Source organism: Polychytrium aggregatum, assembly GCF_025602895.1.
Source record: "Polychytrium aggregatum strain JEL109 chromosome Unknown BJ171scaffold_5, whole genome shotgun sequence".
Lineage (NCBI taxonomy): Eukaryota > Fungi > Chytridiomycota > Chytridiomycetes > Polychytriales > Polychytrium > Polychytrium aggregatum.
Genome location: NW_026516207.1, coordinates 445,224 through 472,780, shown reverse-complemented (window position 1 = coordinate 472,780; position 27,557 = coordinate 445,224). Strand labels below are relative to the sequence as shown.

The window sequence follows — 27,557 nt, the reverse complement described above, 5'->3', positions numbered from 1 at the left end:
ACCGCGCACAACAAGGACCCGCGGCCACAGAACCAGTTCGCGAGCGCGGCAGTCTGTGTGGGAGCCGCGCTGCAGCGCGCTCTGGGTCCAGAACAGCACGCGCGCTCGTGCAACGCACCCTGCGCCACACCCTTGTGCGTGTGCTGCCGCGGCAGCTGTCTGTGTGGTGCGCGCCCGTGCGACATTTGTCCCGTGCGACCACGCGTCGTACATGTCCTCCCCTGCCCACCCACTGCCGCTGTGCTCTGCGCGACCGTTTCTGCGTCTGCGTCGCCGTCCTCTCCTCGTGGTCCGCTCTTAGTTTTTTGTTCCAGGTCAATCGGGCCCCGCTGCTGCCTTCCCGTCCTCGTCGTCTTTCTCCTCGTCCTGCCGGGCTTGGCATTTCTCCCCTCTGTCCCGTCGCCTGCTCGCTGCTGCACCTCCGTCGTCGTCGCAGCCGGTGTTTCCAATCAGGCGCATGGATTCCAAGTCTCCCGTCCCCGCCCCTGCGGGCGAGCCGGACGCTCTGGCATTTCATGGCGCTCCCCTGCTGTCGCCGGCTGATGATCAGCCAGGGCCGCTGGCAGAGCCGCTCCTCAAAGACATCGAGCCCCTGGTCGATGGCGACCATTTCAAATTCGTCGCCCTGCTTCCGCCACTCCCCGAATCTCCTGTATTGGCTGCCGTCGAGCCCGTCCCGCTGTCGCTTGCATCCGATACAGGCCCGCCAACTGCCACCGAGTCGCTGTCCTGCGACCCGTGGCTGCTCCTCCACCCAGCAGTGCCAGCGGGCTCATCGCCAGACGCTGCGCCGTCGCAGCTGCCCGACGAGTTCTCCGGCTCTGGGACAGGCTCTGTCACAGGTTCTATCACCGACAGCGACCAGTCGAGTCCAGAGTCGTTCCGGGGTATCGTTCTGGACGAACGCATTCCGGCCCAACCTCCTCTCTCGCCCGCTTCACTTCCCGGTTCGTTATCCTTGCAGCCCTGGCAGCCGCCGGCAGCCCTCCCCGAGGCTGAGCACAACCTCGGGGCTGTCGGAGCTGTCTCCCTTGCCGACCACCAAGCGGTCGCAGACCCTGCCGAGACCCCCTCCGTCTCCGTCTCCGTCTCCGCCTCCAACTCCGTTGAGCCAGCCGCCAAGGAGGCACTGTTTCTCTCGTCTGCATCGCTTGCTGAGCCGACCGAGGCGGTCGGCACGACTGTGTACGAGAGCTATTTCGGTGCCAGCGCCAATGCAGAAGACAGCGGCATCGATATCCGAAACAAAGTCGATGTCGGAAGTGATATTGGAGCTCCCGTCGAAGGCACCGCTTCAAATGCCGATTCGATAGAGAACGACGGCACCGATGCCAAAGAAGACACTGTACCCGCGCCACCCCCGTCTTCAACCACCGCTGTCGTCTCTCAAGAGACTATCCTTGTGGAGAACACCAAATCGTCCGAGAGCATCACCATCGACGAGGCGGGTATCGACATCGACGAGGCGGGTATCGATATTGACGAGCAAGGTATCGATATTGACGACCTGCCCACGTCGTCTCCGCCTCCGAGAACCTTTTCGCTTCCCGAATCCGAGTCGAAGGGGATCGACGTGCTTGGTGAGTTTGCCCAGCACATCCCTGTATAGCCCGAGTCCATTGAGTGGCTATCTCTCATCTGCTCGCTTGCGATCGCCAACTCTGTCTATTTGCGGCCATGGCATGCCTGCAGATGATGGCCCATCGGGTTTTGGCACCTCGGATCGTGACATGTCTCCGCTGACCACCCGCCAACCCCTACCTGTACTCCGCAGATCCCAACATCTTACGCATCGTCACCGATTGGCCCTCTGGCGCCACACATGTTTCGCTTCCGCCAAGCGCTTCCTCAGCCTCAAGCCCGCTGCCACATCTCCAGCTCGGTAGCCCCGTTCTACCCACGGCTAGAGAGCACGACACTCCTCATTCGGGCTGGTCCTCCATAGGCGGTCCGTTTTCGTTCTTGCACGACACGACATCCATGCGCGAGGGCGAGCCCCTTTCGAGCCAGCTCCATTCCCCCACCACAGTAAAGTCCGCTATTTCCCGTCGGTCGTCCTTCCGAGAGGAGCATCTCAAGGACGAAGTCGTCTTCACCCGACGCCTCAGTGCGCCTCCTTCTCGGCGCGCCTCTTTCAGCCCGCTGCGCGAAGAGCTGGTTCATGCCCTCGAGATTGACACCTCACGAAAGCAGTCACGAGCCCAGCGCTCCAAGAGCATCATGGTCATGTCCCACAGAATCACGCCCGAGGACCTGCTTGAACGCCGTCTCAGTCTGCCGCCCGTTTACCAGTTTTCGTCTCAAAAGCATACCCACGATCATGCTGCATACCTGCTTTCTCCGACCACAGACATCACAGGTATGCACCGCGGGCACTCACTCCGAGGCGCAGCATTCGGGATCAACCCGCTGGCGGCGCCGCGGTACTGATATTCTGCTGGATCCTGTTTGCTTCACAGAACCACTCTCGTCGCTTCCAGACACTGAGATTGATTCGTGCTCCTCTGAGGATACGATTCTAGAGAGCCATGGTAAGCAACGCACGCTCTGCGATTGTCACAGCCGTCGGTCTGGTCGTGGCCCTGACACCACGGATCACCGACCGTATGAACGAACCACACTGACGCCCCCGCACTCGGACCCTGCGCTTGCTCTGCGCCACACAGAGCCAGGCCTCTTCTCGCCTGGCCGTGTCCAGCTCAAGCTCCGTGACTCTGTCTGGCTCTCGAGTATACCCACGGACTACAGTCTTCCCTTCTATCCCTACGACATGACGCTCTTGCCGCCGCTACCGCCCTCGCCACGATCCAGAACAGCTTCGTCGCTTGAGCTCTATCCCATCCAACCGATTCCCAGCACCGTGTCCTTCTTTGAATATGTCTCCGAGTCCTCTGCTTCGACACTGGAGCTGGCTCATCTCGACGGCAAATCCATCGCCGCGCTACATGCCGTTGAGCGTCATGCCCTACGCCGAGACAGTCGACCTGACTTTGTTTCGCCATCGCTGCTGACCCCGCCGATTGTGTTCGACACCCTGAAGCTCAACCCATTGTCGCCGCCATCAGCCATCCGTACTGCCCTTTCCTTCGAGGAGCTTGATGCCAGCTCGTCCCAGTATTCGGCCGATCGCACAGATGGTCACCCCATGTCCCTCGCCTTGGTTTCGGCACCTGTGTTGGACACAACCGGGACAGCTGAGGCGCCGCAGAATTCAGCTCTTGTCTTGTCAGCGTCGCTCCACGAAGAAAAGGCTGGTCTGGGTATCAGCGATCCCGCCACTGTCAAGCTCCTGGCCCAATTCGAGGACGATCCTCACTATGCTCCACACCAGAGCGACTCGGCCCTCACGATTGACGATCTCAAGTCGTCTAAACTGGAAGCTGACGATGCTTTGCCTTTGCCACCGCCCGTATCGACAGGCCACCTTGTGCTTGACTTCTCGGCCTCGGTTATGACCCTTCGTACGATGGAAGAAGGCGCGCTGCTTTCTGCTGAGCCAATGACTGAACTGATCCTCGAGAGCGGTACACATGCCCCACCGACCGTCGAATCTGAACAGACAACGTATGTCTGCTCTGAGACGGCCATGACTCTGGATGAGCTCTATGTTCCCGGAGCAACCGCTATTGAGGCGGATGCGGGCAAGGATAGGGGAAGCACAGATTACCTTTGCGACCTTCCTCCCTTGCCACCGAGCCCTCTGTACGAGCGTACCGACGCTGATCAAGGGAGTGGCTCCGAAGTGTCGCTTCTACAGGACGAAATCACAGGGCCGTTTATAGCCTCACCAGCGACAGGCGCTGTACAAGAAGTCGGGGGTGAAATTATGGCGGAAGCGGCAATCCAAGCGATTGACACTGTCGAGACTATTGAAGCTGTCGAGACTGTCGAAGCTGTCGAAGCTGTTGAGACTGTTGAAACTGTCGAAGCTGTTGAGACTGTCGAGACTGTCGAAGTTGTCGAAGTTGTCGAGACTGTTGAGACTGTCGATACTGTTGAGAATACCCATGTCACAGCACCCGTTGACGCCGCTGAGACAGTAGAGGTGTCTGAGCTGGATCGCGTCGGTGATACCGCTGGTTCAATCGAAACTGCCGGCTTCGGTGTGACCGATGTGATCGCGCAAGCTGCCCAAAGCATATACCTCGATGGATCTGTCGGAACTTTCGCTGATGAAGAAACACCGATGCCTCCGGCGCTCAACGGCCTCGAAGACTCTACCTTGGCTTTGGACTCGGACCAAACCGTTGCTAATATTGGTTCTGTAGCCTTTGTCCAAACTAACCTGACGGATATCAACAACCAAGCTACCGACGAAAGTGACAGCCTCGTCCTTGTTGAATCTACCGACTATTCCGAGGCGCTGTCACTTTCATTCTCGACAGAATCCTTTGGCCATGTCGATGTGATTGAGCTGGCAGACTCCAACTTCGACCCGTATATCGAACCGTTGGCCAAGGACGATGTGACCTCATCGACGATTGCTGAAGCCTCGGACACGACCCTCTCAGAAACGCTTGTCGTTGCGACAGCTCACTCTGCCGCCTCTGACTTGACCGTCGATTCGGAGGAGGATGCTGTTCTGATATCCACGACTGCGATAGATGTCCCAGCCTCGACGCCGGGCGGGATCGACATGGCCCGCGCCAACACCAATATTAGCGATGCAGATACCGTCGGCACCATTGTCGACACTACCATCATCGACAGGATCGAAGTTGATGCCGATGCCGATGCCGATGCCGATGCCGATGCCGATGCCGATGCCGATGCCGATGCCGATGCCGATGCCGATGCCGATGCCGATGCCGATGCCGATGCCGATGCCGATGCCAACGTCGATTTTTCTTCTTATGTTGACGAAGCCGCCATATATACCGCGAACGATAACGCCGAAGGAGAAATTTACGCCGATATTGAACCCTCAGTCATTGACGCGATTGAGCGAACAGACTCGCGTCTCGCCGCGCTAGCTTCTGATTATGTCCACGGCTCGCCAAAGATCGAGTTCGAGTCTACTTTTGTCGGGACTGCTGATGCAGCCGCAGACGGCTCACTGGACCACATCGGATACGATCGCCGTGTCGAAGCGAACAAGGAGCTCACAGAGAGCACCGCAACCAGTGACTCGGATCCTACCGAGCAACGCAGCGAGGCAGAATCTCTCGCCGAACACAAGACTCTGCTGTTCTCGCCCAACAGCGCCGAGCCGCAAATGCTCGAGTCCTGCTCTGTCGACAATGATCGCCGTTCCTCCCTGAACCCCTCTGTCACCCAGGACTATGAGATGTCGTTCAACGATTTCGACCTCCCCTCGGCTCGATTCGATGACAAGATTGCGATTGTTGGTGCGTACGGTTGATGCAAGGCGTATACACAACGGCTGGTCTTGCTGTCGTCTGAGGAAACATCAGCTAACCCATCTCTTTGACAAACCAGCCGAAGAATATGTCGAAGAAGAGCTATGGAATGATATCGAGCTCTCCAAGGCTGCCGAGGAAGCCCCCCTTCGCTCGCCCGCGTGGATATCACAGAGCCCTGTACTTGAAGCAGCTCTCACAAAGAGCCTGGACCCGGCACCAGCACCGGCACTGGCACCGACGGAGCGAGACTATGTCAGCGAAAGTGTCGACGACTTTATCGGCTCGGTCGTCAGCATGATCACCGGTGATGGACTCCTCCCATCAACAGCCGCAAACTCCTTACCCAAGCAACCGCTGTCGTCGGTAGATTCCGGTGTGGACGGTATCCTGACGTCCTTTGTCAATATGATTGCCTCGGTCGAGCTCCCAGCGGTGATCGAGCTGAGCGAAGAGCCGATCGTGGATCCGACTGGCACGCCCTATCTTCCTCCCCCGCTTCCACATATCAGCCCCGATACCGTTTCATACCCTACGGAGCTTCCAAGGTCAGTCGATCGGGTCGGTGGAGACGATGGAGCCAACGGATCGACGCTGGAAACAGAGCCGAAAGAGGATACGATCGACAGCAAGCCCCAGTCCCAGCAGCAGCCCCAGCACAGCGCTGTAGCCACCCGGAAGGGCAATATGTCTACCCCAGGTGATAAAACTACTACGTCCACACCCAGATCTACGCGCTCGAAGCCGGAAAACTCGGATGCTTATGTATCTCCATTTTCAGTTTCAATCAAAGCGCGGAGAAAGACGCTTGTTTCAAAACCACCCTCATCTCAGCTGGGCACGATCAACGAGACCTCACCACCCACCCCCGCGCCGGTTGGCGCGGATCCTCGGATTCTTTCATCCAAACCTATCTCCGACTCTGCACCCGCCTCTGCTGCCTCCACCGCCACGCCGTCTGATGCTGGCGCCGTTGACCCCAGTGACTCTGTCCACTCCGCGGCAACTGCATCCAGCGCTGTTGAAACTCTGTCCGTGACACACGACGCCCAGCAGTCTGCAGCCAAGAAAGACGATGACAGTAAGCTCTGGCGCGTTTCGCGCTCGAGTAGCTTGGTTGCCGCCAAGACCGTCTCGGCTCCGACCCACTACGAATCCGATACTGCCGGCCCGACAACCTTGTCGAGCGCTAAGGCTCCCTCGGAGCGGCTCCAAGTCCTGCCAGAGTCTCGGCTCAGAGCAGAGCCCGATGAGAAACCCGAAGCGTCCCGGGTCTCGGCCGCCGAACCCTGGGGCGATAACGCCAAGGCACCTCCGCTGGAACCTGCGCCTCGTCTCAACAAACGAGTGTCGTTCCTAGGTCGGCTAACAAGCCTCTTTGACACCACTTCTGAACCCACTGCCCTTCCCCCTGCCCCTGCTCTTGGCACAGTGCAGCCATCTGCGGCAGCTGTTCAGCCCCCCGAAAAGCCCAAGCAGCAGGCCTCGATGCAAACAGGGAGCACCGACTCTTCTGACACGACCCTTACTTCGAAGCAGGCGGTGTCGAAGCCGACAAGACCCGAGTCCACCGTACCTGCAGACGACCCTTTGGAGGTGGTTAAATCGCAAGCCCCGTCGACACAGCCCATATTTGTACCCAAGCCTCCGCCAGCTGTCCAGAGCAATACCGATCCCCCACGAAACCGAAGGGTCAGCTTCTTTGAGCCGCTTCGGTCAATCGCGCAAGCGAGCGAGGTCGTCGTCTCCGAGGTCGCGACCGAGAAGGAACAGGCTCCTCCATCCCAGCCCATCGCCGTCTCCTCGCTGGCTGTGGGCGCTACTGCTGGACAGCCTACCCTAGGTGTCGCACCGACTCCATCGAAGATGACCAAGACCCTCCCTGAGTTGGTCTGTCTCGATACGCTGACGCCACAGCCTCGCCGCCCAATAACGTGTGTCTGCGTTGGCGAGTACAGCTTGTTTGCTGGCGGACGAGACGGTGCGATCAGCGAGTGGGACCTGGAAACCAAGACCCTCGTGCGCACCTTCACGGGCCACACCAAGGCCGTCACATGTATCGGATTCCACATGTCCCGGCTTATGTCAGGGAGCGAGGATAGCACCGTCAAGGTCTGGAATGTGTCGACTGGGGTCTGTTCCCGGACAATCGGTGGCCATGAAGGCTATGTCACCGCGCTACATATTTCGCACGATGGACGGCTCTATACCGGTGGCGGCGATCGCACCGTCAACGAATGGGATCCCCGCACGGGCCGCCGAAAGTGGACACTCGCTGGACACAAGCGACTGGTATTAGCACTGTGCACATCCACAAACGGCCTGCTGTACTCTGGCAGCAACGACCATACCATTCGTGTGTGGGAAATCGACACCGGCCGCTGTCTCAAGGTCCTCGAGGAACACTCGGACTGGGTCTTTTCGCTGTGTCTCGGCAATGACGTTCTCTACAGCAGCAGTCGCGACGGCACCATCAAGGCCTGGGACATATCGACCTACCAGTGCCTGCGAACGGTAACGGGACACGGTTCGCACGGCGTCCGGTCCATCTGCTGCGCTGGTCCCAAGCTCTACTCTGCCGGTGACGACAAGAACATCGTCGAGTGGGATATCAAGAACGCGCGGCCGCTGCGCTCCGTCGAGGCGCACTTTGGTTCGGTTGCGTCGATATGTGGCCACGATGGCAGGCTCTTCAGCGGAAGTGGCGACGGGTGTGTTAAGATTTGGGACCTGGGTAAGTATCACCGCGACCTTTCCCCCCCACCTCGAGCTGCTGTCTCGGCTGCCTTGCATCGTTTGGAACAAGGCGTGTTCTGATTGTTTAATTTCTCAGCCTCGCCAAAGGCAGGCAAGTCGTCGCGCTTGCACAGCCGGTCCATGTCTGTTATCGAGCCCAAGGTCGTGGCTCCGTCGTCAGAGCCCGAGCGGTCGCGATCGCCGCCTCCTGCACCTGGGCGCGACCGCTCACTCTCGATCGCCGATACCCCTCGGTTTGGCCTCCGGAGGGGTCTCTTGGGCGTCCTGGGTGGCGTCCGTAACGAGGAGCCGACCAAGACCACGATTCCCTCCATGACAGAGATGCACGAGATCACCGAGACGCGAGCGATCGGCCCTTCGATCATCAAGACCCGCTCAGTCGGAGTCAACACCCTTCTGAACGCCGACGTCGAGGCTGTACAGTCGCTACGGGACCAGATTGCCAAAGCCCAGGGCTTGCTTGCCAAGCAGAACCGACTCAAGCTGCGGATGAAGGAGGAGCTGACGGGAGCGCGGTCTGAAATCGCGGAGCTCAAGACAGAGTTGACTCGAGCCAAGTCGCAACTTGCACAAGCCAACGACAAGCTGGCGAGGATGCAGGAGGTCGAGGAGGAGCTCAACGCCGCCAAAGAACTACTGGTGAGCTACAAGGCCGAGCTGATCATCTACAAGGAGGGGCACCAGCACGCACTCGACTCGATTGTCCGCCGAACAGACCAGCAGTGGCTACAGGTCGAAATGGATCTGGCGAGCGTGCGATACCTGCTCGATCATCCATGGGCACCTCTGCAGGAAGACGACGACGGCCTTGGAGCGTTTATGCCGCCTCGCCCCCGCACACGTCCTTGGGATTTGGACTCGGACTGGGACTCGGATGTCGAGGACGACCGCGACGATCCTTGGTGGCGCAACGAGATCCTCTACGACGGCAGCATGTCGACCCTGGCTTCGTCTGCAGCCAAGGAGCGGATGCTCGGGGCGCAGCCGGCTGGAGCTGTCCAAGTGTTTGAGCCGGACTACGGCGTCATCGTCAACAAACCCATCAACCCCAAGCTCGAGGCCTGGCGTGCCGGCCTATCGGGCGGCAAACGCCGGGTCTCGCTCGAAGCCGTCAACGGGAGCAATCACAGCCTCGGCACCTCCAAGAGCCAAGTTCCTCCTCAGGCATCGTCGTCTGTCGTCGCACACGGATCCAGCAAACCCGCTCAGCCAGCACCCGCCCCACCAGCACCAGCACCAGCACCTGCCCAGCCGTCATCAGAGGTATCTGCGCAGCCTGGCCTGTCCACACAGGCCACCAACCAGCCAAGACCATCGGCCAAGGCACCGAACCAGCACAAAGTTCCGATCCTGAAAGCCCCGCCGCCGCCCAAGAGGCAGAACGGCTGGCTGCGTCCTCTCAGCATCTGGATGGGCCAGCTCGGCGAACAGTTCGCGCCTCCGGCTGCTGGCAACGAGCCGGTGACTGATGACGACCGCACGGCACCACCTAAGCTGGCGCCCATTCCGTCGATGCCGCCCCAAGCAGCTGCCCCGGTCTCCACTGCCGCTGCCCCGGTTGCTCCTGTCCCTGGTCCTGGTCCTACGGTGGCCTTCAAAGAAGAAATCGGTCAGTCCACTCAGGCACCGTCCGCTCCACAGCCACCAGCCAAGTCCAGCATGCGTCGGTCGTCGTCTCGAGTGCAGCTCCAGATTCAAACTGACTTCCTCAACAAAAAGGATCCTGCAGTTGCTGCCACTGATGGCGCGCCGCCGACCAAGACTCGAGACAGTGTTCCGTTCCAGCTAACACCGACCAACAACCCGCCGAGTGCTGCCACTCCCGAAACCGTGACCGAGCGCCGACAGAGCAAGCAACTGAACCACAAAGTGCTGCAAAAGGTCCAGTCGAACGAGAACCTCGACACCCGCACCCGGCGCCCTTCTCTCAACGCAGTGGGAGGCGGGCGAGTTGACCCCCAGGCACTGCGCCGCAAGAGCTCGATTGGACAGATGAGCATGACGGCAGACTCGACACTCTGGGAGGCACCCTTGACCGAGGACCGAGAGGAGGACGATGCGGTCGCAGCCGGCTCAAACGATGCCGGATCGGACAGGGTTCTCAAGAAGCGGAACAGCACGCACTTTGAATCGCATCTGTTGAGCGACCTGAACGACGCCACGGGCGACTGGAACGATCCCAATATCCTTTCTGCTCTGGAGGACTTTTTGGACAAGCCAGACCTTGGTGAGAGCTCATCGTCGACGCCGCTGAGTGGCCCGATCCTCCAAGACAAACGAGTCGCCGCCCAGCGAATAGCCGAGATCCCAGGCACGCCTGTTGAGAAAATCGTCAACTCCAGCAACAACGTCATGTTCAACGAGCCGCAGGTCGCTTCCGTGCTGAATACGGAGCTGCCGCTGGCTAGCAAGCCGCCACCAAGCTTCCAAGGGAATGTCTTTGGCTATCAGAAGCCTGCCACGGAACAAAAGTCCAATGAGCAAGCAGCCGTGCCGCCCTATCTGCGGCCGCGACTCAGCCTGGATGACTTTGGAGGGCCAATGGCCAAGCCGCTCATGTCCAAGCCGGCGGTCGCCTCACCTCCAAAAGCCAAAGACAGCCTTCCTGATCTCCAGTCGCCGTTCGGCATTCCAAAGCGCCGACAGTCGGCTTTGGTCAAGTCTAGCTTCTCCTCCGACACATCTGCTGCAACCATGAGCGCAGCGTCGAGTGCGGGACCAGCTCCGCTGTCTCTGCCGGAGACTCGATTGAGCCAGACCAAGCTCGAGACCGCAGCGGAAGCGAAGCCCACTCTGGAACCAGTCTTGGAGCAGCCCGAGCCTGCCCAGAAGCCAAATCCAGCGGCCGGAAGGCACCCCGTGATTGTTCGCACGTCCACTCTGGTGTCCAAGCAGTCGAGCAATGCAACAGCAGTCGAACAGCCTCCCTTGGACGAGGCCAGAGCGACAGAAATCTCGGTTGAGCTGCGGGCCGTTGAACCGGACCCAGTGGAAGCAACAGCGTCAACCAATGAGAACCCCGCTGGCAAGCCGCCACTCGCCATCAAGACTGACATCGACGTCGATGCCCCGCTGCAAAACGGCGAGTCGTCGACGACGCTGGAGAAGATGGCCTCGGCACTCGAAAAGACCCTTGAGACTGCGATCGAGAATCCGTGGTCGATCATGGGCTGGCTGCGAACGCCAAAGCCGCCACCGGCACGCCCCAATACCGTTCTCGAAACCGGTGATGCCGATCAGCAGCCCAAGGCCCGTAGCCAATAGCCGATCCTTCGCCATGGACGCATGTCGTTGCTGGACAACCCAGCCCATCTCCCATCAATCGGCCCCGTGCCCAGCTTTCCATCCATTCAACACTGTCCCGTCAAGTCCATTACAGCCCCGCTCGCTCAAAAGGCAGTTCAGTCTTGCCGCTTCCCACGACATGAGCACACAACCCTCTCTCTTTTTGGACCCACATGAATACTCACCTTCGGTCGGGTGATTCGACTGTGCCGACATCTGCCTTCTTTAGAATGTTTTCCGAGCAGATTCATCTTTGTGAATTGCGTCGCCCATACGGCTGTCAGTTGTCAATTGCTGTCAATGCAATATATAAAATGAAAAATATGTGACACCCCAGTTTGTGTTTGATCGACAGCCAAATGATATATTCAAAGCATCGCGCGTTGGTTATGATCTTTGCTTGAATGTTGTTGAAGGGATCAGTTATTATTGAAAGTGGCCTTGCTGCTCGGTTGGAGCGGGGCAAGTGCCCCGTATTTCACAAATGTGGTGTCGACTGAACGAACTCTGAGCCGTATCGCTGAATATCCACACTGCTGGATTGTAGGGCTATGAACTACAGCTGCAGCTGCTGCTGCCCGTCCTTGAATGGCGCTTGGTTTTACGTCAGCTTGCATATGAGAGTGGGTTGTGTGGCCTGGCATTCGAAGAGCACAGGCCGCAAACAAGAACCAGCCGGCCAGCGAGGCGACTTACCCGGTATCAATTTTTCCGGCCCCCTCGCGGCTGCTCATCTCGGTCACCTGAAAGTCACGTCGAATGTGGAGCAGCAAAAGTTGGAATCCGGCCATGGTCGATTGACGGCATTTGGTATCACCTTGAGCCGATTGACGGTGGTGGTGGGCGATTGGTGTGGAGGAATGACCAATTGGATCATTGTTGGAAGCTCCACTCCGATTGCGGACAAGAACCACCACCATCTGAATCTCTCTGGTTGGAAACCTAGTCAAGCGTGGCTGTGTGTCAGCGAGATGACATGATCGTTTGGCTATCAGGCAAGACTCACCTTGACAAGATGTCTTCCCACGACTGATTGAGCGAGCGATGCGTTTCTGGATCTGAATCAAGGACGCCACTGCACAGTATCTCGGCCAGCCCAAAATGCGCTGGTTTTGAGGAGACTCTTTCTTCCCCGAGGGCAGAATCAGCCATCGTCGCTATTTTCTCGCCAGATGGCTCCCCTCAAGCGAAAGACACCAGCCAGGCGACCAAGTGGATCCAGAGCACCCACAATATACTTGGTCTGCAGGAATGGATGAGCACCACACCAAGTCCCAAGATCCCTGGGTTGGATCCCTTCCTGCGATACATTCGCCATGTGTTCGATGGAGACATGCTGGACAAACAGCTGTACTTCAGCCTGACCCGGCGACGGCGGTTCAAGCGACTCGATCTCCACAGCAAGCGACAGCGCACTGTCCACGAGATGTGCAAGCGAGTCATCGACCAGGCACCAAGGGAGACCGACATTGTGATTGCCTTTGGAAATGCCTCGTGGAAACAGGGGAAGGGATACGCATCCAGTCCCAGGAGACTCAGGTTCGCCAAGTACTTTGAGCAGTTCCACCACCACCAGAGACGACCACCAGACCCATCCGTCTCCAAGATCCATGTGTGCTCGGTGAACGAGTTCAACACATCCCAGGTGTGCTCACATTGTCGGGAAGCCAAGCGACTTGAGTCACCCGAGTATCTTGATGTCGAGAAACCACATTATGTACGGAGCTGTGCAAGCTGCCATACGCTGTGGGATCGAGACATCAATGCCTCAAGGAATATGATCTCGGTATGCCAGTCGATCATCGCCACAGGAGATCGACCGAGTGTATTCAAGACTGTGCTTCCCAAACCAACCAAAACCACTCGATTGCCAACGAAGACGGGAAACAATCTCACGACCTGCCCACTGGGGTCTACAGATCAGCAGACTTGTGTCGCTAATGCCAGGAAGTAACTGTCCCGTTTCTTCCTGGTTTGACTGTATATTGATTTTCCCAATACGAGACCAGCGTTTTGCTTTTGCTTTCCGGGGATGCCGTCTTGGGCTAATCTGCGATGCGGCGGGTCGCTATCGGGTCGATCCTCTTGTTCAGGTGAGTCAGGCCAGGTGCGTATCGCTTGCGCTCGCTGGTCGACCCGGTCGGGGATCGGGCTCGTCGGATCGCTCGATTTGATGATTGGATCTGGCTGGGTCGAGCGATGTGGTCGGTGAGTCAACGCAAGGGAGATTGCGAGCGACGATGGCATGGGAGAGGCCGGGAATCGATGCAGCTGATCGCCCCGGTGATCTTCCCCGGGCGACAGGAGCGGACGGGTGTCGGTGGGGGAAGCGATAAGCCGAGGGATAAAACCTGGGTCGTCGTCCAGGTCGTTTTTGTCGGCACCCCGCAAATTCCGCCGTCATTCTCGCTGTCCCCAAGCGGATCGTCATCCCCGCTGTCCCGCTGTCCCTCGTCAAGATCCTTCCCTGTCGGTGTCGGTCAAGATTTCGGTCAAGGTGTCGATCAAGGTGTCGGTGTCGATCGTTATTCAACTGCAACTGCAACCTGTCGGTGTCGGTCCATCTATTCAACCCTCGGTCAACTGCAACTGCGACATCCCCCTCGAGCAAGTGCAAGCTGTCGGTCGGAGCCAGGCTGCCAGTGTAGCCCTTTGTGACCCATGAGCGAACTGATCCATGTGTATGCTGGTTGGCCCCTGGCATGCATGTGGATTGGGGGTTTCATGGGAAGCTCTGGGTGAACTGCCGGTCTGGTCTATACAGCTAAGGTCCGCATTGCCCCCATGAGTCCAGCATCCATCCGCATCGCATCACACTGCATTGCATACCCCTCCTCTCGTGTGTGGCTGACAGCGCGACGCAGCACTAATACTTCCGTCTCCCTTGCTTCCAGGGCCTAAAAGTCCTCTCTCAGTCGCCAGGCTGCACTGCAGTGGACTGGTTTCATCCTCGCATGGTCTTACCACATACGCTGGCGTGCCCTAGCGTCCCTGGGTCGGATCGAGGGTGGACCAGAAAGCTGCAGTGTGGTCATTTTCTTTCTTTTGGCGGCTGAAGAGGCGAACCTATGCCCGTTTGGATCCAGGCCATTCGTCGCCTTTGCCATCCTTTTGTCGGTCCATCGATGCTGATCAGGGCACGCTGCCTGGTGTCGGATCGAGGGAGGATGGTCTTGGTGTCGGGGAAGGCTGGTGGCTTGCTGCCTGCTTTCTTCGGTACCATGTGGCGAGGGATGGTCTGGGTCGTGCTAACTCTTTCCACCTATCTTTGGTTATAGAATGAGTATCGATTGTGAATGTCGAGTTGTCGTTGTCGGGTCATCGGATGTTTCCTCTCGGTCGATCAACATCAGCGATGAATATGGGACAGCACTATTGTATATTGGATATATTGGATGTATTGAATGCCAAATACAACATCACTCGGCCATTGCCGCTTCATCGGAATCACTTTGCAAGTCCACTCCTTAGTATCATGGTGTTTGGGGTGGGTGTTGGCGGTGCGGTTTGCTTGGCTGCTTGCTTGTTCAGTGTTGGGATATGGTTATTTAGGAGTTGCGCTCGGAGGAACTCGGGAATCAGGGCCACTTGCCGAGTTGCTTGAGGTTGTTGATGGCATCTTGCCATCCCTGGTCGGCAGACTTGCGGTACCAGAAAATGGCGGTGTCGATGTCCCGGGGGACATCACGGCCATATTGGTAGCAATAGCCCAGGTCGTTCTGTCCGATCCGATTGCCCTGTTCGGCCGACTTGCGGAGCCACTCGACCGCCTTGGCGTAGTCCTTGGTGACTCCGTGTCCGTAGTAGTAGCAATATCCAACCATCCACTGACCATATGAGTTGCCTTGGCTGGCCGACCTGCTGAACCACTCGAATGCCTTTTGTTGGTTCCTCGATACTCCCCCGCTCCCGTAGTAGCACTCTCCAATCCAAAACTGGCTATCGCTGTGTCCATCGTTGGCGAGTTGCTCAAAGATACCGGCTGCCTTCTTCCTGTCCTGGGCGGTTCCGAATCCACGAAACAGACACACAACCATCAAATGCCTGCAGAGCCAGTCACGGTCCGATCCCAGCTGGCATAACTCGAACAACTTGCAGGCTGTGGGTGAGTTGGAGTTGGCAGTCACCCCATATTCTTTTGCCAGACACTCGTCCTCTCCGAGCTTGAACCCATCTGATTGGTTATCGCGGATGATCTTGACACCTTTCTGCTCGTCGCGCACGGTACCCCGACCGAGATAGTGCATCCATCCGACCATGTGCGTGGCAATGGGCTTGATGACTGGGTCGGTGGATTGGGTGCTGACTTCATGCCAGTAGTTGAAGGCAGTTTCATCGCTCTGTTCGACACCGTGGCCGATGAGCGAGAACCATCCTCGGAGGAACACGATATGGAGTCGACCGTCTTCGTTGGCCTGATCTGCTGCCTTGGAATACCACTCGATCGCGGTGGTGAAGCTCTGATCGACACCTTCACCACTCTCGTAGCATCGACCGAGGGCGACTTGAGCCTGAGAGATCCCACGGTCTGCGATATTACGATATATCTCGACAGCCTTGGTGTGGTCTTGATCGACACCAAGCCCGTTGCGACAACATCCAGCCAGGTGGAACTTTGCGATTGTGTGGATTGTGTTGGTTGCCTTCTCCAGAAAGCGGAAGATTTGCTGGAGGACGCTTTGCCTCTTGGATCGTTCCATGTAGGGTTGCCCTTCAACCTCGATTTGAAGGATCCTTGCCAGGAAATACGAGGCCGCAGCATTGCCGTTATCGGCTAGATATTCAAGCCAGGATCGGTCTGCTGTGAACGAATCTTCGCAATGCAGCGAGATGGCAATCTGGTCGCTCGGTGTGAGGCCGATCTTTATCTGTCCGTCTGGATGACACAGTCCTACAATCTGGCACCAACGGTGGAAGCGAGGCACCTTGGAGCTCAGGAGGGGTCGGGCTCGTTTGCATACTCTGAGCAGGGTCTTGATGGTGCTGTGGTCGAGAGTGAGTTGGAAGCTGTCGTTGCAACAGATGATGGTGAAGATGTCTGGGTTGGGTTCGAGTGAGAGTTGGGTGATATCGGGAATCGACGAGGTTGTTCTGGCTTCGAGACTCTCACTCAATTCCAGGAGGGGTTCGACCTGGGATTGGTGAGCGGGATGTGGTGCCGTGTTCGAAGCAGGCTCATTCATGCTTGCCATGTTGAACGGGGAGACAGCGGGAAAGGAGAGAAGCGGGTGGGTGTTGGCGAAATGTGGGAGACGGCGAGGGAAGAGGGTGAAAGCGGGCGACGAGCGAAACAAAAGTAGGCAGGACCCAAGCCACGCCACCAGACATCACCTGTATTCCGCGCGACCGAGGAGCAGGGATCTCGCATCCCGATTGGCTCGGGTGTGCTGCGCATGGTCGCCCTTCTCCCGTTGGCTCGAATCGGATCGGATCCAACCAGATCCGTGGTCACGTGGTCATGTGGTCTCGCGCCCCAGCGCAAAAATCACGCACTCGTGTGGGCCATAGGTGCTGGCGTCGTTGGGTGGTTCGATATCGCTGCAGATATCGCTGCAGAGTACTCTGGTTCGGTCCGCTCCCTCGAGCCCCACTCCTCGCGCTACATGGTGCTTCGCCAGTATTCGTCGTCACACCCCGCTCTCCATGGTGGTCGTGTGTGGATCAAGACTGTGATATCCAATAAAAAACGGGACACCCTAGGTTTTTGACCATTCATCGAATATTTTGTTACCCAATGTTATCGCGCGCTGGCCATGACCATTCGCCACACATCCGACTTTCGCACCGCCGCATTGCGATGCTACGATCTCATCCATAGCCTGCGTAAGGTCGCCACCATATTCAATGTGTCCAAAAGCACCATCCATCGATGGCACCGAGGATGCAAGCTGGATGACCCATCCCGGGTCCCAGCTCGCAGATCCACTTTCTTTGAGCAGGCATGTCCAGTCATTCGCACCCTGATTGAACAGGACCCGTTCCAGACAGGTCCTGTGTTGCGATGCAAGCTCGAGTCCATCCTCCAGAGGAAAGTATCACTCTCACTCTGCCACACTGCCATCCAGCGAGCAGGTCTCTCACACAAGAGGGCAACACACCTCAACAAGTCCAAGCGACTGGATGAGCGAGTGGCACAGTTCAGGGACCAGGTCCGCTCCATCGACCCACGACGATTCGTCTTTGTCGATGAGACGGGGATCAGGAGATCCATTTTCCCTCTTTACGGATACTCACCGAAGGGTGCTCCGCTTCGCCAGCGCAATCACATGAAGCACAAGTCTGTCTCGGCTGCATTTGCCATCAACCACTCTGGTGTGCTGCATCGCATGTACATCCCCACATCATTCAAGACACACTCGATGGTCGAGTTCTTTGAGCGAGCGAGCTTCCCAGACGACTCTGTGATTGTGATGGACAATGTCAGCATGCACAAGACAATGGCTGTCCTGGACTGCATCGAGCGCCGAGGATGGTCAGTGATCTTCACCCCACCTGCCTCGCCCGACTTCAATCCCATCGAGAACTTCTTTGGGATTGTGAAGCATCAGTACAGGAAGGTGGCAGCGCTGAATGCGTCTGAGGGGTTCAAGGGTCGGGATGGTGACCCTGTTCGAGTCCGTCGTGCGGAGGGTGCTTCCAGATGTCTTCCCCGGCTGATTGAGCGCGCGATGCGATTCTGGGCGTGAATCGTACCATCGGAAAGTGCGTCAAATTCGCCCTTGGTTTTTTCTTGACTATGGGTAGAACCAGCGGGGTGTCGAAATCGCGACAGATGCCTCCCCGCAAGAAAAAATCTCAACCTGACCCAAATCCAGATCCTGGACAACCCAGCGACACACCTGCTGCCAAGAAACCCGTCATCAAATCATGTCGTGCCTGTGGATTGACCAACCACGTCAAGCCCTTCACCAAGAAATGCAAGGCCCGAACCGAGTTGGGCCCCCCTTCTGACTCGGCGTCTGCCTTTGGCGCCGTTTGCCAAGCACCCCCTCCAGACGAGTCCAGTGAAGACATCGCCGTTCCGGCCCTCGTGGTCGAGATGCCTGCACCAAAAGCCCCTGTATGTACCACATGTGGGGAAGAGGGTCATGCCAGAAGCAACACCCCAAAGTGCCGTTTCTATAAGCCACTCTGGAGCTCTACTGAGCCCGACTGTGGTCCAAACGAGTATGCCAAGGCAGAGTACCCGGTCATCAAGTGCACCCTCGACGCCATCATCAAGAACGGCGCCTTGCACGACAAGATCGAGGAGACTGTCCGGGCCATAACACACGTGCAGTACGAAGCATCTCGTCTCCTGGAGCTGCATCTCAGGCGGTGCTTGGACGAGGGCATCACCCTCCCCACCGTGTCGTCGAGTGATTCCTCGTTTATTCGAAAGTGTTTCAACATGGTGCAGACAGGAATGACTAGTGTCAAGAAAGGCACGACCCAAGAAGACAGGCACATCATCGACACCTATGAGATGTACCGAAGTACATGGAGCGAATCGTGTATCCTGCCTCCTGTGTCCCTCCCAAAGAGTACTGGCTCACAGGTTCTTGGTTTGGCTGTCAAGACCTATGCAGTCAACTGTGAGACCCACGTTCTCGATCGTTACTGGTCTCTCCTCCGTCGATTCTGCAATCTGGTCCTGGTTGCTCCGAAGGATGTCAAACGGCATACACACGTCGATGATTGTGTCAAGCTGATGGAGAATCCCCTCTCCAAGACACTCCTCGTTGATCTGAAGAGAGCCTACGCCACACATGCCGACCAGTTGTATGAGTTTCGGTACGAAAGCCACCAGGACCTGTATCGAAGTTGTATCGAAATCTGGCCAGTGAAGGTCTCTCGACTGACCCACCTGAAGGAGGACGCTGTTCGTGGCGACCATCCAGATGATGATCATTCCCAGGCTCGCGAGGGATAACCGATGTTCTGAAAGGAGAGCGCTGGGCGACTGAACGAGGAGATGTGTCAACCCATCCACCACATCGGGGCTGACAGACTCGAAAGATCTCCAGACCCAGCACGAGGAGGTGTGCAAGCAGATCGCTGTGAACATGAAGCGGATCAAGCGCCTCACCGACCGGCTTGCCCAGACGAAGAAGCGACACAATGTCCCTCGAGCACAGTGCACCTTGGTCCCGCTCTGCGATGCCCGAGCCAAGTATGTCAAGCTCGACACCAAAGCACTGTGGGAAATCCTTGGATACCAGACTGGCACTGGACTCAAGTGGGACGACCTGAAGACCAAGGTCAATGGCACCACAAAGCAAGAGACCTTCTGGCAGACCAACTTCAAGCTGGATCCGAGACTCTTTGGTGCCAGGGAGAAGGGGAAGCAGCTCTTTGGTTGCGAGATCACCACCGATGGAGTCGGGTGCTCGATCACCACACTCAAATACAAGATCCTGGAGAAGGATCCTGATGTCAAGCCAGAACCCGTGGACAAGACACCCAAGCTCACCCCCGAGAAGAAGATCCAGACCAGGGTCGGTCCCATCGACGACTCTCGGACCACATGGATCGGGATCGACCCTGGAGTAGGATCGATCTTCACCGTTGTCATTCGGGCACCTGGTCAACCATCCATCCAGGGGCAAGACGGTGTCAAGGTGACCAAGGCACAGCGTGCCAACGAGAAGATTGTGTCGTTCTCCAACAAGGAGTACCAGCATCGATGTGGCACCACCCAAGCGACCAGGTGGATCCAGAGCACCCACAAGGCCCTTGGTCTGCAGGAATGGATGAGCACCACACCAAGTCCCAAGATCCCTGGAGTGCCTTCTTTCTTGCGATACATTCGCCATGTGTTCGATGGAGACATGCTGGAGAAACAGCTGTACTTCAGCCTGACCCGGCGACGGCGGTTCAAACGGCTTGATCTCCACAGCAAGCGACAGCGCACCGTCCACGAGATGTGCAAGCAAGTCATCGACCAGGCACCAAAGGAGACCGAGGTGGTGATTGCCTTTGGGAATGCATCCTGGAAACAGGGGAAGGGATATGCATCCAGTCCCAGGAGACTCAGGTTCGCCAAGTACTTTGAGCAGTTCCACCACCACCAGAGACGACCACCAGAACGATCCGTCTCCAAGATCCGTGTGTACTCGGTGAACGAGTTCAACACATCCCAGGTGTGCTCACATTGTCGGGAAGCCAAGCGACTCGAGTCACCCGAGTATCTTGATATCGAGAAACCACACTTTGTCCGGAGCTGTGCAAGCTGCCATACGCTGTGGGATCGAGACATCAATGCAGCCAGGAACATGATCTCGGTATGCCAGTCGATCATCGCCACAGGAGATCGACCGGGTGTATTCAAGACTGTGCTCCCGAAACCAATCAAAACAAAGAGATTGCCAACCAGGACGGGAAACAATCGCACGGCTTGCTCGCTGGGCCTACAAGTCAGTCAGCGGGGTTCAGAAGCCAGAAAGTGACTGTCCCGTTTCTTTCTGGATAGACTGTAAGCATCTCGCACTGTTCCTTGAGTATTTCGACAGTGGATGCCGGGTCGCCCATATTCTGGGCAGTCCACTTCGGGGTTGCCATCCCTCTTGGGATGGTCGATGGGAGGTGTTTGACTCCCTTGTGCAAAGTGTGTGTGCGTGTGACGGCGAGAGGCTTCTCGCCAGAGACTGCTCTTCTCGCCGACCGAGGTGGCCCCGAGAGCGCGTTGTTTCGTTCTCGCTCATTTTATTAACATGAAATTTTTTCAGTGTCCTTGATCTGCCCTCCCCGCCTTCCCTCTCCTCCGCTGCCCAGGATGGGCTTCTTTGCCTCTCGTCTCCTGCGTATCCAGCAAGTCTCGCAGAGCACCCGTGCTGCTTCGAACCCATCGACGACCCATGTGAGCGGCACGCTCTTTGGAGTCGGCCTGTTGGTGATGGCCGGCATCGCCATTGCGACTGGTATGGCCAGGCTGTTTGCTCTTGACAATGAGATGCAACGCCGCCGGTGATTTTTTGCCCATGTTTTGCCCGCTCGCCCCTTCGTCCATCGCCACCATCGAACGCTATCTCTATGCCTCTTGCACCTTGCTCACCCCCCCCGTTCTGCGCCTGGGTTTGTTTCATCTTGCTTGGGTTCGCTGCTCGACCGGATCGCACTGACGACGTCACGTCATAAGGATACAGCACCCAAAAGCTGCAACAAGATCTGAACGACAATCAAGAGACGCTGCGACGCATGGCAGAGGCCACAGAGCTGAAGATTCTGGAGCTGGAGCGCAGAATCGACGAGCTGTCGAAGCCGGCGACTCCACGAACCGTCGAAACCAAGTCGTCGAGGTAAGCCGACCAACCCGGCGATCGGGCGATCGAACAGAGACGGGCCAGACGGGGAGGAGAGGGATCAAAAGGACCCTGTTGTTTGTTCGGGGGCAGACGAGCAGGCTTTGCTGACACGACACTGCTCGTTAACCCTTGGTGGCCCCTGTGTCTGATACGATCAATGTCTTTGGATCCAACAATCATCCAAGATGGATCTGATGCAGCGCATCAACAGGCAACAAGCAGGCAGCAACAAGCAGGCAGCAACAAGCAACGATTCTGGACGGATTGTGCCCAGATATGGATTATGACTTTGGCCAGTCCTGCAGTCCTGCGCTCGATCAATGGGAAAATCTATCGGTGTGCTTTCTGAATTAGATCGATATATATATTGGATGCAGCATATTTGGCCACAGCACAGAGAAGCAGCCAGGTCGATTAGATGCTGACGCTGGCGCTGGCGCGGGCAGGAGCATCCGCAGCGGCAGCGATAGTGCCCGTGCGGCGGGCCTTGTAGTGGCGGACCTGGTCGATAAAGTCCTGGAAGAGATACTCGGTATCTTGGGGTCCGCCCATGGCCTCGGGATGGAACTGCACAGCACTGTAGGGCAGGGAGCTGTGGCGGATGCCTTCGTTCGAGCCGTCGTTGGCATTGCGGAAGTAGGGCAGCCAGTCCTGGACCGGGGCCGAGTCCTGCAGAGCATAGCCGTGGTTCTGCGAAGTGATGACACACTTGCCAGTGACCAGGTTGAGGGCAGGCTGGTTGTGGCCACGGTTGCCATAGGGCAGCTTGTAGATGGGGAAGCCCGCAGCCATGCCCATGATCTGGTTGCCCATGCAGATGCCAAAGACGGGGGTCGGGGCCTTGTTGTTCTCCGCAGACATGATCTTGCGCAGGGTCTCGACGGTCTTGGTGGCGTGCAGGGGGTTGCCAGGGCCGTTGGAGATGAAGATGCCGTCAAAGTTGTCGCTGCTGAGATCATAGTCCCACGGGACAACGTGGACCTGGGCGCCGCGCTTGGTGAGGTGGCGGATGATGTTGTGCTTGACACCGCAGTCTGGGCGGATAGAACGGCAAGCATGAGCAGAAGGAACCACCGGCCAAATGCCGACGCGGGCGAGCCGCTCGGCGCGGCTACGTATGACAGAGGCGATGCCATGGCGGAAGTGGGGCCAAGGCACAACCCAGGACGATTTCTGCCACGGACCGCAGCGTCAAGGACAAGGGGCATTACTTACCAATCAGACCGATGCGGACGTCGCCACCGTAATTGTAAATCGTGTGCGTCTTGGTCGAGACCTCGGCGATGAGATTGGTCTTGCTGGGATCCTCATAAAACGATTCGACGACAGCAGCGGCAGCAGCATCGCCCTTGTCGCCGCCGATCGTGATGCGGCCAAGGGTAGTTCCGCGCTCGCGCAACAGAGTCACGACCTGGCGGGTGTCGACACCAGAGAGGGCGGGGACGTTGTGGCGGGCGCACCACTGGCCGAGCGACTCGATGGCATTCCAATGCGAGTACTTTGCGGCGTAGTCGTTGACGATGATGCCCTTCACCTGGATGCCCTCGCTCTCAAAGTGCTTCAGGAGCCCAAACTCGTCGCGAGACGGGGCAGGAACGCCGTAGTTACCGACCAGAGGCTGGGTAAAGACCAGGATCTGACCGCGATAAGAGGGGTCGGTCATGGATTCGGGATATCCCACGACCGAGGTGGTGAAGACAACCTCGCCCGAGATGGGGGAGTTGACGAGCGGGGCGCCAAAGGAGGTCGCCTTGAAGGTTTCGCCGGACTGGAGCTTGAGGGTGGCCGGCAGGAAAATGTCCGAGATGCCCTTGGCAACAGCCGAGGGCTTGAGAGTCGGGTGGTCGGCAACGAGCGTTGCCAGGGAGCGAGAGCCGCGCGAAGCAGCCTGGATCATGGGGCGGAAGAGAGACTTTGGAGCGAGCATGGGAGCAGGAGGGCTGGAGGAGATACGGCGATAAGGAGCGAGGGGGGGCAAGACGAGATTCGAGGCACAGAAACTTGGCGAATCGACGCAGGACAGAGAGCAACGGGGAGGGGCTGCAGAGCGAGTCCGATAACTGGAGAGACGATATGTATGCGGCGCGAGATAGCGGAAGGAAAAGCCTGACAGTGGGGATTTACTGGCTGTGGCTCTTGAAGACTTGATCGGCAATGTAGTCGTTGGAAACCTTTTCGAAAGAGTGCTTATACATGAGACGAAAGCACTCGGGGCAAGTCGACGAGGCGAGGAAGCAAGGTCCTTGGAAAGAGCAATGGGTTGGGGCGAGCAGGAGGCGTCTGGAGGGGCGTTGGCGACCGGGGCGGGAGGCGAAAGAACGGGTCCGATGAGAGCGATGGGCGGAAGAGAAGGGCAGGGCGAGGGGCACAATTTATAGGATCGGGCGGCCGAGAAAAAAACGGGTGGGAATCGACGACGGATTCCGTGGGAAAATGACGACAGCGACAAGGGCCGAGGGGCGGGGCGAGAGGGCGGCGGGAGGGGCGAGAGGGGCGAGAAGACGGCGAGGGCGGGCAGAGGACGCAGAGAGAGCGCAGCGAGAGCAGCGAGAGCAGAGAGAGAGAGCAGAGAGAGAGAGCACGCGCCGTTGGCGAAACACAGACGAGCGGCAGCAAGGCGGCTGTGCGCCCGGCCGCGCAGCAAGCAAGAGATAGCGCGGCACCGCAAGCCACGGGATGATGCATGCGCAGCCGCGGGCTGGGCGCCGATTGGCCGCAAGAGGGGGCCTTTTGGGTGGCCAGAGGCCGAGACAGGCCCAGCGGGGTCAACGACAATGACCAGGGCAGACCAGGCCAAAGAAGTCTGCCTGGATGAGAGCGGCTGCCTGCTGGAGTGACATGACGAGGGGGCCTGTTGGGCCCGTCCGCCACCGGCTGGCCGGGACGCAAACGGGGGGGGGTCATCGGCCTGCTGCTGGTGCGGACGCCGTTGTCGGCCAAGTCCCGCCCCGGCGCTGTCGATCGCCGATGGTAAGGCTGGCACCGAGGTTTGGCAAACAAGCAGGACGTTTGTTTGTTTCGATGTGCCGCTGCATCTGGTACGGGCTCGGGCATGACGCCCGTGATTGCGGCCAAGAAGTTTTTGCACAAGGGCGCTGACCTGTTCACCAGGGCCGTTCTGGCCTACTTTGACAGCCGGACATTCGAGGTCAGGAATATCAAGCGCGAGATCATGATTTGATCTGTTGCCGTGGTATGGCCTCCGACACTCGAGTCTGTCCGGCTCAAACACGGCCTCGGAATATGCATTTCTGTTGGATTGCGATTGCACCGTGCCTGGTTTGAGTCCGATACATCGCTATTTTCTGGTCCTGAATACACCCCGTCCATCGCCCATCATGACCAAACAGCGTGATATCGAGCAGCCACAGAAGTATCCAGGTGGTCGAATGCATGCACCACACCCCACATCACGCCATCAATGCCACTCGGTCGTCGCCACAGGAGATCGACCAGATTTGTGTATGCAAGACTGCTCCCACGGCCTGCCGACCGAGGCCGAGGCCGACGCCGTTCGTCGATGGGAGTCTCATTGAGATGCAGTCACACCAGGCCATCGCACCTCCACTGCTGCTGCCGGCCGCTGTTGGGATATCCACGTCCATCGGCCATGTGTATTCATGTGTATTCATGTCCATTGGTCGTGTGTATTCATGTCCATCGGCCATGCGTATGCATGTCCATTGGTCGTGCGTATTCATGGCTCCCGCTGGCGGAACTGCCGGAACGCCTCCCCTTGCCCTGCCCTGTTTCCCACGAGGCGGATGCTCGACTGAATGATGGATGTGCGCGTGTATTTCCATCCAAAAAAACAACTGAGTGCCCCGTTTTGAGCTGTAAACGGGCGAGCAAGATTCTTTGCCGACTCACAGGCATTCCAGCACCCGCCGACATATCAACAGGAAAAGAGAGAGAGAGAGAGAATGGAAGAAAGGGGGGGGGAAATACAATGAGACACTGGACAAAGCATGAAGACTGAGTGTAGCCAACGAAGCGGTACAGGCAGGAAGGAGAAAGAAAGACATGAAGAGAAGAGCGGGAGGGGGGGGGCAAGTAGCTTTACATCTATCAAACAAGATAACCAGGCCAGCGGAACCACATGGATCGTCTCGGAAGCAGCACAGTCTCTACCTCCGCTTTCCTTGTGATGTGTATTTATTCGCTGACGCCGACGGGGCTTCGATCCGATGGGACGGGCAGAGCCAGACTGCAGCAAAAAAGAAAACTTGCAGCAGGTGGGGCTGGAACACCGTAAAAAAAAAAAAGGGAGAAAGCGGGTAGAAGCGGCAATCTATCGTGGGGACGATGTTACTTCTCCAACGGGAGTTCGAGAGTGGGGTGCTTTACTGCCGGGGAGGTGATGGTGCCGGACTTGCTGTTGCGTCGAGCCGTGGCGGGGGTGCGGGGGAAGCTACCGACGCTGTCCTTGATGCTCGAGGTGGCGCGAACCTCCAGCAGCTTCTCGGTTCTCCAGGCCTCATAGAAGATTTCTCTGGTGGTGACCCGCAGCTCGTTCATGTGGGTGCCAAAGACAGCCTGCTTGAGACGCAAAAAGTCGCAGTGGTCCTCGTTCTGGACCTCGACGAGGCCCCACAGGTACTGACGGCACAGGATACGCTCGTTCTCGATGATCAGGCCGACATGGCCGTTTTCCTCCTCCGAATTGACGACGGCAAAGGGAGCAAACGATCGCAGCTCGGCGTTGATGGCGGCCATCTCCTCGTCCTCCTCCTCGGGGTCGTCGGGGAAGTTGAAGATCTTGAGGTCGTGCTCCTCAATGTCCTTGAGGATGGAGGCACGCAGCGACTTGAGCTGGCGGACAGTCAGGAGATCGACCTTGGCAATGACAGGGATGATGTTGACTCGGGGGCAGAGCTCCTTGAGGACAAGATGGTCGATGGGAGTGAGGCCGCCGCAGGCGTGGGTGAGCTGGGGATCCAGGAAGTAGAGGCAGGCGTGAGTCTGGTAGTCGGGCGACTTGGGGTTGCGCTTGACCTTGGACTCTTCGAGAAGGGTGGCCTCGTACTGGGCCTCGAGATAGCGGAGAATGCCCGAGACCCAGGCAGAGGCCAGGCTGCTGTACTCGTCCGCCGATTTCGATCGGTAGATGGTGACGGGCACGGGCAGGCCGGGAGTGTCGATGAGTCGGAGCGAGATGCGCTCTCCGGTGTAATCGTCGTCAAACTCGATGCGGGCGGTGGTGGGCGTGGGCTCGACGATCTCGTGGAGCGGGAAGGGCGACTTGGGAGCCTCCTCGACCTCGGGCGAGTAGACCAGCTTGCTGACTTCGAGCGTCTCATAGAGGGTGCGGATGAACGACGACTTGCCAGTGTTGGCGTGGCCGGCAATCATCAGGTTGAACTGGTGGGCCGCATTGCGACGAGCTCTTCGGGAGGCCATGGTGTTGGAGCGAGAGATGAACGGAAGAGGCGACGATCAGGGGGAGGACGAGTGAGAGAAGAGCGTGCGGCAGACAGCAGGCACGAAGCAGGCAGGACGGCAGATGGGCCGGGGAAGGAAACGACAGAAGCAGAGCACCAAGCAAGCGACCTGGACGCAGGAGAGGCGGCAGCAGAAAGACGACGACATAAAAGAGAAAGGAAGGGCAGACCAAAGCCGCGGGCCGGGACGAGAGAGGCGAGACGGCGGCCCTCGCCCGAACGAGAACGCAGCTGGCCGCGGCTCTCGCGAGAGCGCGTCGCTCTCGGTCCACAGCCACAGTCGCAGTGGCGGCGCTTGCAGCCGAGGCCAGTGCTTTTTTTGGCCCGCCGCAAAAGGAAACCGACGCACGCTGTGCGCGACAGAGTCACACGTGTATCACGGCGGCGCGCGGTCGGCACTGCAGTGCCTGTGCAGCTGTTGGGGGCGGGAC

The 27,557-nt window shown here is 58.0% G+C and overlaps 7 protein-coding genes across 7 annotated transcripts; 4 read left to right on the top strand and 3 right to left on the bottom strand.

Moving 5' to 3' along the window:
• Positions 1 to 7,226: 7,226 nt before the first annotated feature.
• Positions 7,227 to 8,177, top strand: BJ171DRAFT_419990 (WD40-repeat-containing domain protein; the record flags this gene model as incomplete). The annotated part of the gene is made up of 1 exon (XM_053107413.1): positions 7,227 to 8,177. The coding sequence occupies one exon, from the start codon at positions 7,227 to 7,229 to the stop codon at positions 8,175 to 8,177; it is 951 nt and encodes a 316-aa protein (XP_052970265.1).
• A 15-nt stretch (positions 8,178 to 8,192) lies between these two features.
• On the top strand, positions 8,193 to 11,478 carry BJ171DRAFT_235926 (uncharacterized protein). Its single transcript, XM_053106580.1, has one exon. The coding sequence runs from the start codon at positions 8,238 to 8,240 to the stop codon at positions 11,379 to 11,381; it is 3,144 nt and encodes a 1,047-aa protein (XP_052970264.1). The 5' UTR covers positions 8,193 to 8,237; the 3' UTR covers positions 11,382 to 11,478.
• An 837-nt stretch (positions 11,479 to 12,315) lies between these two features.
• On the top strand, positions 12,316 to 14,067 carry BJ171DRAFT_565342 (uncharacterized protein; the record flags this gene model as incomplete). The annotated part of the gene is made up of 4 exons (XM_053113339.1): positions 12,316 to 12,340; positions 12,407 to 13,047; positions 13,137 to 13,188; positions 13,862 to 14,067. Exons 2-4 carry the CDS (start codon positions 12,658 to 12,660, stop codon positions 14,065 to 14,067), a joined length of 648 nt encoding a protein of 215 aa, XP_052970263.1. The 5' UTR covers positions 12,316 to 12,340; positions 12,407 to 12,657.
• Positions 14,068 to 14,980: 913 nt separating this feature from the next.
• Positions 14,981 to 16,102, bottom strand: BJ171DRAFT_420175 (uncharacterized protein; the record flags this gene model as incomplete). The annotated part of the gene is made up of 2 exons (XM_053107423.1): positions 14,981 to 15,308; positions 15,774 to 16,102. The coding sequence occupies 2 exons, from the start codon at positions 16,100 to 16,102 to the stop codon at positions 14,981 to 14,983; spliced, it is 657 nt and encodes a 218-aa protein (XP_052970262.1).
• Positions 16,103 to 21,156: 5,054 nt separating this feature from the next.
• BJ171DRAFT_471873 (uncharacterized protein) lies at positions 21,157 to 21,683 on the top strand (the record flags this gene model as incomplete). The annotated part of the gene is made up of 2 exons (XM_053108627.1): positions 21,157 to 21,301; positions 21,520 to 21,683. The coding sequence occupies 2 exons, from the start codon at positions 21,157 to 21,159 to the stop codon at positions 21,681 to 21,683; spliced, it is 309 nt and encodes a 102-aa protein (XP_052970261.1).
• A 416-nt stretch (positions 21,684 to 22,099) lies between these two features.
• Positions 22,100 to 23,582, bottom strand: BJ171DRAFT_420012 (small subunit of carbamoyl-phosphate synthase; the record flags this gene model as incomplete). The annotated part of the gene is made up of 2 exons (XM_053107415.1): positions 22,100 to 22,719; positions 22,901 to 23,582. 2 exons carry the CDS (start codon positions 23,580 to 23,582, stop codon positions 22,100 to 22,102), a joined length of 1,302 nt encoding a protein of 433 aa, XP_052970260.1.
• Positions 23,583 to 26,137: 2,555 nt separating this feature from the next.
• BJ171DRAFT_394808 (Septin-type guanine nucleotide-binding (G) domain-containing protein) lies at positions 26,138 to 26,734 on the bottom strand (the record flags this gene model as incomplete). The annotated part of the gene is made up of 1 exon (XM_053107172.1): positions 26,138 to 26,734. A coding segment is annotated over one exon (597 nt), but the record flags the coding sequence as incomplete, so codon positions are not given.
• Positions 26,735 to 27,557: the final 823 nt, after the last annotated feature.

Coding starts and splice junctions, on each gene's coding strand:
- BJ171DRAFT_235926 (XM_053106580.1), top strand. CDS start 8,238: ATGTCTGTTATCGAGCCCAAGGTCGTGGCTCCGTCGTCAGAGCCCGAG.